At 41.6% G+C, this 12,243-nt stretch overlaps 1 protein-coding gene across 2 annotated transcripts; it reads right to left on the bottom strand.

Moving 5' to 3' along the window:
• Positions 1–9,145: 9,145 nt before the first annotated feature.
• Positions 9,146–11,909, bottom strand: LOC114446123 (uncharacterized). 2 transcript variants are annotated; one of them, XM_028421570.1, is made up of 3 exons: positions 10,498–11,909; positions 10,125–10,430; positions 9,146–9,929 (listed from the first exon to the last, which is right to left on the bottom strand). In XM_028421570.1, exons 1-3 carry the CDS (start codon positions 10,807–10,809, stop codon positions 9,297–9,299), a joined length of 1,251 nt encoding a protein of 416 aa, XP_028277371.1. In that variant the 5' UTR covers positions 10,810–11,909; the 3' UTR covers positions 9,146–9,296. The 2 variants fall into 2 exon arrangements, with proteins under 2 accessions (XP_028277371.1, XP_028277372.1); XM_028421571.1 differs by having other exon boundaries at positions 10,510–11,909.
• Positions 11,910–12,243: the final 334 nt, after the last annotated feature.

The raw sequence follows: 12,243 nt of genomic DNA, 5'->3' as shown, positions 1-12,243 counted from the left end.
TCCTATGTTGCTATGGAGTCCGTAAATAAAGATCGGAGTTTATTCATTTGATACGAGCAAAAATTCAGTTACTATAGCAACAACCAACGCTACACGCGTCACCTAATGCATGTCGCGGCACTATATACAGCTGTAGTGTAGTGTTGTGTCCTCGTTGCGCTTTCTTCGTGCTCGGGCTTATGGTGACAGACGTTGAACTTATGTTAGAAACGTGCTGCTCCGCATTATTTAACTGAACACCACTGTCTTTTTATTGTTATTGTGGGCTCACATGTGCGCGGGTGATGGTGAGACTACGCCGCACACAAAAATGCGTCATCATGACGAGGCACTAATCGCCGTAATCGATAAGTGGCAAATATTAATCGATTACAGTTTTTCTGACGATTAATTGCACACGATACGATTTTGCACAAGCCTAGTGTTGAGGGAGTAAACTGAGCTTTCAGTAACTGCTCTGTAACCCTGCCTGACACATAGAGAGGACATTAACCATCAGATAAACAGGCAGGTTACTACGTGACTTTAGTACGGTAACATAACACACGAGACATTTCACTATATTCACGGCATTCAGATTTGTGAGTTTAACAACTAGCTAGCTGCTAGCTAGCTAACAGTCAACATGGTTGTGCCATTTGTGTGCAAACAATGCCATTGTATTACCTGTCCACAGCATCCCAAGGACATTTGTATCGACACACATTAAAGTCTATATGCTTGTATGCACTACGCTGCACTTTATAACATCGTGCTGGACTTGACCATGTCATTATACTGCGGAGTAGCTCTGTTTTGAGTATTATTGTGTGTGTTTTTTTTGTTGTATTTAATGTCTTTTTGTATATATTGCCTTTTCTGAGCTGTCGGACCAAATTTCGTTGTTCTATGACAATAAAGCGTCTTGATTGTTTCTGATGTCTCAACAGCTGTTACACAGACTGTAAAAAAAGGTGTTTGGATGAATATGTTTCCTTTTCTGATGCCTTGGTGAAACTTTTAACACGTCATTTTACTGTATTACCAAACGTTTGGTTCGTAAGGACATACAACAGGTGATTCTGGAAAATATCAAAACAGTTTTGTAATGATTAATTTGACGCTCCTCGATTATAGCCAGGACTAGTGATGGCCAAATGAAGCAATCCATCTTCACTCACTGTTGTGCAGTAAGTCTGGATGGAATCTTGTGTTGTGTGAATGTTCCAGTATTTATTTTAAATGTATTAGATTTTATTTCAAATTTTTTATTTGTTTAGTTTTTGGTGTCATCTTCAGGAAAGGAAACTGAAAGTGTTTCTGTTTATTCCGCCCTTAATGTGAATGGAAGCACAGGCCCCTGTTTCTTCTTCTTCCCCTTTTCATATCTTTGTTTCTTACATAGGGTTCTTCAGGTCCAGCATAGCAGTTGTTGGATGAATTCTGGAAACAACATAACCTGTGTCAGCAGCATGGCCTGCTGGACTTTGTGGAGACAGTCTATCCATATGTCTTACTATGGAAATATATGTGATGTTACACCTATGATCTCATACATGATATGTTACTGTCATATATGATTGTGCTTGTGCCTATTCTAAGATGTGTGTATTCTGAGAAGCTGTGTCTGTTAGATAACAGAGGGTATAAGAAGGGAGCTGCTCTGAAAAGACCTTGAGCACTCCTACAGAGGCAACTGTCTGTGTATGTGACTGCTCCTTCCTGCAGGAATAAAAGCACTTGAGTGATCAACAGCTGATATTTTGGGTTTTATTCCTAACATAAATGATCAGCAGGAGCAGCTTGGAGTCCAGTCTTCTTCAGCTCCTCCATTAAATGAGCTAACATGGCGCTTTTCACCAGGACAGGCCTCGGTGTGAAAGTCACATTACTGCACGATCTTAGTTACACATCATGTTGGTGATTGTGTAAATGTTTCGGACTGAGGATTCAAGATTCAAGAAGTTTATTGTCAAATGCACAGCACTTTACAGTTACACTGAGCAATGAAGTTCTTACTTTGCGAGTTCCCTTCATATGACTTTATACACAACTAAATTAAGATAAAAAAGAAACAGTAGACTTAAGCATAAGAATAAATAAAAATATGAATAAGCAATAGGAAAAATAAAATAAGCAAAATGTGCAGTTCTATGTACAGAGGTAGGACGTTTAGGATCATCGTCGTGCAGGAGAAACAGCAAGTAAACTGTCAGTGATTCATATTTTTATTACCTGAATGATGTCACTCTCAGGTCACTGCTGGACATATGGCTTCAGCTCCATCATTTAGAGTGTTGTTGTGTTGTTATAATGGCCTCTATGTCCTGAACCCTAATTTATAATTTAATTTTTACCCTCTTATTCACTTTGTTCTTCTTTGTTTTATACTGCAGGTCTGGTTCATCATACTCTTCTCGTCTCTGCAGCCACGATGGTTTTTTTATAGAACAGGAGTGTGAGGAGTTCCTATTCTTTCTTTCTATTCTCCTGCTTTCTCTGTTGTTTCTGCAGCCTCTTAGCCTTTTTCAGCTCCTTCCTAGAGGACCCCTTTGTGAGGAGTTCAGATGTTGCGTCCTCCTCCTTTTGGACCTCCTTCTGTCTGAGCCTGGCTTCGCTCTCCTTCACATGTTCATGGAGAGTGTTTTCAGCCGGCAGGGAGTTGATGGGGTTCTGCTGTTCAGAAACCTTTAAAGAGAGCTCTTCGTTACTGTCCTTGAGCAGAGTTAACTGTTCCTCTTGCTCATGAGGAAGAGGCTGAACCTTCTCTAGGCTTTCTTTATATTATTATATAAATATAATATTATATTATTTATTCTATAGAATAACTTCCAGGTTTAGCCATCAGTGACTTCATGGTCTTTTCATGGCGTCCTCCCATGTCTTGAACATACTTGGCAACTAAACAAAACAAGAATCAATAGCTTCACATGAATGACGAGAAGAGTGAGTGGATGAAAGCAGAGCGCTGAGCATGACTGTAACCTACACTCTGTGAAGATAAAGTGAAGAGCTGTGAAGCAGGTGTGTCCGTGGCCGAGATCCATCAGGCGAGTGCGTACGTCAGGTTCTCCCGTTTGCTCCAACCAGCGTAAGGCATCATCCAAAACCTCAACGGTGCGATGCTGCAACACCCACAAGTTCAATTCAACAACCCTGATCCTTACACACACACACAGATGTGTTCAAATTTATATTTTCTACCCTGAGAAAAAAAAAAACACTTACCTAGTTTAACATGTTTGCTTTGGTCCTTTTTCAACTAGAACAGAGAACAAAGCAGCATTTTAAACCAAAAACAATGTTCTAAAATGATGGTAAACAAATGTTCATCAGCAGAAACTCACACATTTTGCCCTTATCTATATTCTTTATTGATTTGCCATCTTCAAATATTCCTGATTTCCTTGTGAACATGTTTATGTGGTAGCATTGTTTTGGCCCTTCTCAACTCAACTCAAAATCCACACACACAGCATCTAAGACAATTATTGGAGCTGCACTAGTTGTGCTCATGGGCAGAGATGGTGGCACTAACTTTAGTCTCTGGCTCAGTTAACTTACAGATCCTTGCTCCAAGGCTCTGAGGATTGTCTCCACTGTCTCAATCTTGCGCAGGTGCTTCAGACGTAGGTCCTCTGTGTTCCTACAAAGAGACAATGACAAACTTATTAGCATCCTGAAACAGTCAGGAAGGAAATTGTTGGCTGCTAGCAATGCTTACTTTGAGCTGATTAGACCTATTTCTGCAGCCCAGCAAACAGCATTGCTGGACTCGTCCCGCTGCAATAGAATAGGAAGCCAAAAGACACAGATTTTCATCCGCTGTCCAGCCTCCTTTTTGATTTCAAGTGGGATCTGACTCCATCGTTCAAAAACTGACTCTATAAACAACAAAAGAACAGGCATTAAAAAAAAAACAGCTTACAAGAAATGCTCCATATGAAGGACTCACCGTTTCATTTATATATTTAAGAAAACTGAACTATACTTTTTCCACATAAAATTATAAATAAAAAGGTTACCAAACTGACATTACTCTTGTTTTGACTGATCATAATCTAATGAGCCAAATTACTCTGAACAACAGACACACATCAGGCTCATATCGTGGTCTAAACCAATCAGAGACAGTGAAGGATGGGAACCCCGTGTGTGTATTTTTGAAAACGTGTCTGCTGTAGTCAGCCGAGACCGCAGGAAATCCAGAAGAAGAAGAACGTGGACATAAGCTGTGCAGAGCTGATGCTGTGTGCTAAAGCTTTTTCTATACTCCACGTTACCCGAGGTGACGAGAACAAGAACAAGTTTGTTTCGGCCCGGACTTTTGTGTGTATAACTCCTCATACGGCCCTCTCATTGCACCGCGTGAACACACAGACACATTTCGCTGCTGAACAGCAGAAACTTCAGTTTAGGTGAACATGTAGCGGCGGAGGAAGATTTGTTGCTACTATGCAGGTTTTGCTAATGTGCTGTTGACCTGAATGAGTGATGATAACGAGCCGGTAATGTTCAGGGAGGGGGCGTGACGTGCTCGTAGCATTATAACAGACAGAACAGGTCTGACGGACAGTATTATTTGACCTGTGTGGTTGCATTCATGAAGGCTGATTCACTCGTTTTAAGGAGTTACAGTACATGGTTACATGACAAACGCCCATTTAAAAAGTATTGTGTTCATTACACAAGGTCCAAATTCATTTTAGGATGATATGTGATTATTAAGCCCGTTCATATGTACAAAATGTACTGATGCGTACAAAAATATATGGATTAAGTGTGATGCGGTGCACCTACATTTTGTGCCGGTGCACAAGAAAAAAAGTTAGGCACACCAGTGCAAAAAGTTAGTCTAGAGCCCTGTATTGTAAAATTAAATCACACTGTCCAAGTCATCCAAGCAAAGTAGGGCACAACATTACTTTCTACACTCTAATCTGGGATGCCTGTACAGTGGCTTGCAAAAGTATTCATACCCCTTGAACTTTTCCACATTTTCTCACATTATTCCCACAAAAATAAATATATTTTATTGGAATGTTATGTGAAAGACCAACACAAAGTGGCATACAGTTGTGACGTAGAAAGAAAGTTAAACATGAGTTAATTTTTTTTTTTTACAAATAAAAAACTGAAAGGTGCAGTGTGCAAAAGTATTCAGCCCCCTTTTCTCTGAATGCATCCAATTGCCTTCAGAAGTTGCCTGATGATTTCTGACTGATCGAATGTTGACCTAATGACTAGATACAGTCAACCTGTGTGTAATTTAATCTCAGTCCAAATACAGCTGTTCTGTGACGGCCTCTGTGGTTTGTTGAGAGAATACTGGGGCGCAAACAGCATCATGAAGTGCAAGGAACACAGCAGACAGGTCAGGAATAAAGTTGTGGTGATATTTAAAGCAGGGTTAGGCTATACAAAGATTTCCCAAGCTTTGAACATCTCACAGACCACTGTTCAGTCCATCATCGGCGAATGGAAGGAGTATGGCACAACTGTAAACCTACTGAGACATGGTCATCCACCTAAACTAACAGGCCAAACAAGGAGAGCACTAATCAGAGACGCAGCCAAGAGGCCCATAGTGACTGTGGATGAATTGCAGAGATCTACAGCTAAGGTGGGGGAATCTGGCCATGGGACAACTATCAGTCATGCACTGCACAAATCTGGACTTAATTGAAGAGTGGCATTAAGAAAGCCATTGTTAAAGAAAACCACAAGAAGTCCTGTTTGCAGTTTGCCAGAAGCCATGTGAGTGACCTAGCAATCATGTGGAAGAAGGCACTCTGGTCAGATGAGACCAAAATTGAACTTTTTGGCCTAAATGCAAAACGCTATATGTGGCGGAAACCTAACACTGCACATCACTCTGAACACACCATACCCACTGTCAAACATGGTGGTGGCAGCATCGTGCTCTGGGGCTGCTTCTCTTCAGCAGGGACAGGGAAGCAGGTCAGAGTTGATGGGAAGATGGATGGAGCCAAATACAGGGCAATCTTGGAGGAAAACCTGTTGGAGTCTGCAAAACACTTGATACTGGGGCGGAGATTCACCTTCCAACAGGACAACAACCCTAAACATAAAGCCAAAGCTACAGTGGAATGGTTTAAAATGAAACATATTAATGTGTTAGAATGACCCAGTCAAAGTCCAGACCTAAATACAATCGAGAATCTGTGGCAAGATCTGAAAACTGAGACATACCCCAAAAGACTTGCAGCTATAATTGCAGCAAAAGGGGGTTCCACAACGTATTGCCTCAGGGGGGCTGAATACTTTTGCATAATGTGAGAAAATGTGGAAAAGTTCAAGGGGTATGAATACTTTTGCAAGCCACTGTAAGTAAATCCAGGCTCAGAAATCACTAATTTAAGAGTCAATGTGCCTGTTGAAGGTGTAATTTAAAAGCTTTAGTTAGAGTCTAGGTTAGATGTCAGCTGATGGAGGTGCAATCACTGTTAGTGAGTAAATATGTGATCAAATTGTTGAGTAAATATTTATGACATTGCTGCATGAAATGCCTCGAATGTTCCTTACCTTGTGGACGAAAAGTGATAACTGTATCATTTTTCTGTAGCAAAAAGAAAAACAAAAGTTTATCAATGACCAATAGAAAACAGTAATATCTATATTTTAATAAATAAAATTTGAAACCTGTATTAGTCCCACAATGGGGAAATTGCTTAAGGCAGCCCAGCAAAGAGTGCCATACACCAGTGAGTACACTGGAGGCTATGCAGGTAAAGTGTCTTGCCCAAGTATAGCAGGGTTGTCCAGTAACCTTCCGGTTACAATTAATAATTAATAATGTAATATTGTAAATAATGTATAGTCGTTGTATGGCTCCTTAATGCCATCCAGCCAGGTCTGACAGTACTTAAGAGTTTTATTATAGTTCAGCATGTTTCATAGAGAGAAAAAAACTGACACGTGTCATTAAATCACAACCATGCGGTTCCATGTGTCCATATGTAAAACAGACAGCACATTCACTCAGTATGAGACTTAAAAAGAGAAAGATGATAACAAACATTAATGACATTCTCTCTCAGTGAGGTGTGATTCTTTGTTCTGTAGCTCTCTGTTCAACAAAAACGAAACACACGAGTCACGACACGCACATGTCGGGTGCTCATTCATAGCTGACCGGGCTACTTCCGACACAGCCCAAACGTCGGTTCCGAGTCTCCGACAGCTACATAAAGCTTTATTTAAAACACAAAGTGATAAAATAATGATTGGGGGGGAAATACTAACTGTCGAGCGCTTGTTTTCACAAATATTGTTTCATTGACAACACTGAGCTCTGTATATTTCCCATCACTAGTCTGACTCAGCGCTATTAGCATTGTTAGATGCAGCCCAATAGCAAAACTAGCTAGCTTACCTGTAATACACCTGAGAGTCTTTCTATTGACTGTTCAGTTGTCTTCTAGGCACGTAGTTAATTCAGACAGTGTACAGATAAAGTCGTTCACTGTTTTGGGTAATTACATTTAAAACAACAGTCCGCCAAATTAGCGTTTTTCTTTTTTGGGGGTATGTTTATGAAACACAACCTACCAGGAAATAAAGCCACTCCTTCAATTGTTAGCATTGTAGCAAACAAGCTAACGTGCGCAGTCACTACTAGGAGTAAGTAACTCCTCCCGTGAAGTAAATTAAATACTTCTGTGTCCAGTAGTAGTAACGTTACATATATTTCCTGATAAGGTGACACACTTTAACTGTTGTTCAGCAACCTTCCAACACTTTCCCTTTACTTTGTTTCACCGCACGCAGCTAACCGCGAGCTAAGCCCGGAGAGCAGTTTAGCTAGCTGAAGTAGAAACAGCGTTTGATAAAAGTTATACAACAAAATCACATACCTCCGGATAGCTGTGGTCTTTAGCTGTGGTCTTCGTGTATACTGTTCATATTAGTGTGCGGAAGTGCAGCACTTCTCGCGCATGCAGCGCAGCAGCAATCCAACAACAACGTTTGAAGGGGCGGGAGGAGAGATTCTTCTTCTTCTCCTCTGCTGGCTTCCGGTGAGGAGAGGTGGGTGATGGCGCCCTCTACAGATACACAATGCTGTTTTTAATTTGATTTATTCAATACATTAGATGCAGACTGTAGATATTTGTTTACAGAATCTGAGAACACCCGTGATGTTTTATTTTACTTTGCATCAGTTTCACATGTAATACTACAAATAAATGAAATGTCAAAACAGTTTGTTTTCTTTTAGAATAGAATAGAATAGAATATACTTTATTAATCCCTTTGGGAAGGTCCCTCGGGGAAATTTGGGTACCAGCAGCACTACAACACCAACAGTCAGAGCAAGAGTTAAATAGAATAAGATAAAATAGAATAAAATAGAATATAGTGCAGTAAAAAATAAAGGATAAGAGGAATTATTTACATTGCACACCAGCATAGATTGTCATGTGATATAGTGCAGTAATGTAAAGGAATTGTGTACAAAAAATTTGCACAGCAGCATAAATGGTAATGTAGTATAGTGCAGTAAATGTAAACAAACATTGCACAGCAGCATAAATGGTACAGGATTATTGCACATGTAAATTATTGCACGTGTGTTGTATCAGGCGGGCTGTGCTCCTCCCTTCCTTCTCCCCCTCCTGCCAAAAGCAGAGTTGTAGAGTTTGATGGATCGGGGGTCAAAGGAGTCTCTGAGTCTGTTGGTCCTGCTCTTGGGGAGGAGCAGCCTGTGACTGTTCTGGCTCCTCTGAGCGCTGATGACAGTGTGCAGAGGATGACTGGCATCGTCCACAATAGCCAGTAGTTTTCTTAGTGTTCTCCTCTCTGCCACTGTCACCAGCGAGTCCAGCTTCATGCCGACCACAGAGCCGGCCCGCCTGATAAGTCTGTCCAGCCTGTTAGCACACCTTTTGTTTATGTTACCCCCCCAACAGACAACAGCATAAAAAAGTGTACTGGCCACCACAGACTGGTAGAACATCCACAGGAGTTTCCTGCAGATGTTGAAGGCTCCCAGTCTTCGCAGGAAGTACAGTCGGCTCTGGCCCTTCTTGTACAGCATGTCCAGTCCAGCTTGTTGTCCAGCCACAACCCGAGGTACTTGTAGTTGCCTACAATCTCCACCTCGTCGTCCCTGACGGTCACTGGACGTGGCTGTGGGCTGGACTTCCTGAAGTCGATGACCAGCTCCTCAGTCTTTGAGGTGTTAAGCTGGAGATGGTTCACCTGACTCCAGGTGACATCTGAGGACATCCATACTTCATCTACATTAATTCAACAAGTGCATGATCAATGAATATGATCTGCCTGTGATGTATGATCTAATTTGACCTCAGCTCAAAGTCCTCCCTCTGTCTGAGGAGGTTCTGGAAGGCTTTCTCTCGGTAAATGAAAAAGTTTCTGTTCCGCTCCAGGTCCTGAGCGTTGATAATGCGGGTCACCAGAGCTTGCTGAATGGCCGAAGACTCACAGGGATGGTGCTGCACGTTGTGACTGACGTTTCTCCAAGGCTCGATGACTAACATGTGTTCTTCCTCCTTCCTGCTGTGCCCAGCAGAAATATTGAGTGTGTTTTTATTTATCATACCTACAGTGGTGTCATTGTTTCCCTTCCTGTCTTCGTTGAGTCCAACGTCCTCTGTGGAGCCATGAGTTTTACAGCTTCCAGCAGTTGAATTGGGTGTGGTAGAGTCATTGAATATATCAGCCGAGACACTTGGACTGACCAAACTGATATTAAAAAGGACACTGCTGGAGCATGTTGTATTGGTTGCACTGGTTTCTTTTGGACCACTGGCTGCATTGATTGCAGTGTGATGTGGGCCTGGAGCTGCAGTCTCCTGGATGTTTCTGCGCAGATAAGCTGCGTAGCCCTGAATCAGGTGATTCAGTCCTGTCTTATAAGAAAAACGCAGTGATTTAGCAGATCCCAAAGGCACAGAGTTCAGACGGACCTGTTGGAAGAAGAACAAAAGTATATCTGAGCTTGTCTGTTTTTTAGCACCTTGTCGGACATAACAGAGCTCTTACTAGTTAAGTTGCATTGTGGGTAATGTAGGCAACAGTTTAAGGCACAAAAAAGCATGTGGATACTGCACCATATGGTCATTGACATGTTTCATCTGGAGTTTTCGCCTGCCCGTCCTTACCTGGTGCAGTCTCAGGTGCAGGTGAAAAGCTGCTCCTGCCAACCACTGCTGCATGGACACTGAGCTCATTCTCTTCTTGTTAATCATCCTCTCATAATGATCAAGCAGTTCAAGTTTCAGCAAACTGTCGTAGAGCTCCATGGTTTCGGCCATTGTCTCCTGGTTGTTGGCGATGCCAGGAATGAGGCGGAGGTAGCTGTTAATTAGCTGGCCAATTCTTGAAGAGGTACTGATGCCAAAAATCATCATGGCCTGGGGTCCCTGCGTTGATAGATGGCCCTCTGTGGATGATCCTTGCACTCGGACCTGATAAGATAACAATTTTTGATTTTTTTTCTACAAAAAACACACAAAACTGAACAGCTTTGCCTACATGTTGGGCAACCTGGTCAAAAAGCATGGACAGAGCCAGAGCAATGACCCCTACTCCTCCATAGGTGACCCTGCTGCCCCCCAGCTCTCCGATCAGGCTCTGTCTGAACGCCGCTTGCTGCTCTCTGCTCATACCCCGCTGCAGGAAACCATATCGATGCTGCAGTGCTGCTGAGGAGTCCAGTGACAGGAAGGTTGTGAGGACGGGATCCAAGGAGATATCAGGGATGATGCTGGCATCTCGTGCCACAGAGAACAGCTGGTGGACGGTGGCTGGAGAAGGAAGACACAAACCGCGGCCCATCGGGATCATGGCTGCAACTGTCAGTTTAACCAGTGTGTGCTGAGTGTTATCTGTGTTATCTCTGTGTGTTTATTCGGCCCATTCAGGAGGATGTTATCAACGTGACCAGTCCACCATAGAGAGCATGAACAGGAATACAAATGCATGACCTCTTTGTTTAATGAAACAAGGTTTATGCACAAACCTCAGATGTCCTGTAGTTTGAGTCTACATGTTCTGTTTGCAGCCTGTTTCACTGCAGCTGTGGACATAAACAGGCTGAATAGTCTTTTACATCGTTCATTGTTTATGAAAATAGGGCCTTCCTGTTTTATGCAAGTTTGTTTTGAAGGACATGAACAAATGATTTTAGTTGCTATGACTGCTTTGCTGTTTTTTTCCACAGTGGCTGCATAATAATTGATCATATTAATTATAACGCTGCGGTCTCTCACACTTTGGATGGGTCAATACTCCGTTCTATTCAGAGCATGCCTGTCTGTGCTCATCTGCCCCTCAGCCTAGGATAAATATTAACAAAATCTTCTGTCTGCTGTGACAAAATCAATACAATCTTTTTTTACAATTTTTTTTAGCTCAATTTTTGAATATACTGATAAAGTTTCTTATCTATATCTAAAAGGAGATTATATCTCTGTAAGCTATATTTAGGAATTTATACTCAATAGCATGAAAAATCAAGTGTTCCAAATGTTTTGACATCATAGAAGAATTACAAAACCAGAAATGAAGAAAGTATCCCTGCAACTGAACGGAACAGTCACATTGGCATTTTAGACACTATTAAACACCATTAAACACGAACACTGAACATTAAGAGACTTGACTTAGACTTGCCGTCAGTGACTTGAGGCTTGAACCTGGAAGATATTTCACACAACACAAGATTCCATCCAGACTTACTGCAGAACAGTGAGTGAAGATGGATTGCTTCATTTGGCCATCACTAGTCCTGGCTATAATCGAGGAGCGTCAAATTAAGTGTGACCCGAGTCCTAATGAATAAACTGCGAGTCCCCATCTCTACCTAACACCACAGTCAGCATTAATTAGGTTCTGCGCTTGAACCACTCATATGGTAAATACACCAGAACCACCACCTGTTATTATTTATATTGTTATATCTTATTAAATATTTAACAAAATGACACTTATAGGCTATTTTTTATTTTTTTTAAAGTGTGTGTGTGAGAGAGAGACAAGAGGGCTTCTTCTTGGAGGTGGACTTAAATCTGAGAATTTACTGAGACTTTTTTCCCTCAGAATTGTCGAATTCTGGAAAAAAACAAGTAAAAATCTGAGATTTTTTTGCACAACTGTCAGACTATTTGACACTGCTTTGACTAAATGTTAATTTTGTGGGGTGTGGGTGGAAATAAAAGGGAACAAAACGGTGATGAGAGTTCTATCTTGTCTGATGACCCTGGTGTGCACCTCACAAAC

This window comes from Parambassis ranga, chromosome 14 (genome assembly GCF_900634625.1).
Source record: "Parambassis ranga chromosome 14, fParRan2.1, whole genome shotgun sequence".
NCBI classification, from domain to species: domain Eukaryota; kingdom Metazoa; phylum Chordata; class Actinopteri; family Ambassidae; genus Parambassis; species Parambassis ranga.
Note: the sequence above shows the minus strand (reverse complement) of the source record. Positions and strands in the feature narration are given on the sequence as shown.

Excerpts from the sequence above, each read along its gene's own strand:
- LOC114446123 (XM_028421570.1), bottom strand. The coding sequence starts at position 10,809 with ATGATCCCGATGGGCCGCGGTTTGTGTCTTCCTTCTCCAGCCACCGTC. Across the intron at positions 10,431-10,497 it reads TTGACCAGGTTGCCCAACAT|GTCCGAGTGCAAGGATCATC; the intron begins GTAGGCAAAGCT and ends TTATCTTATCAG. Across the intron at positions 9,930-10,124 it reads TGCACCTGAGACTGCACCAG|GTCCGTCTGAACTCTGTGCC; the intron begins GTAAGGACGGGC and ends TTCTTCCAACAG.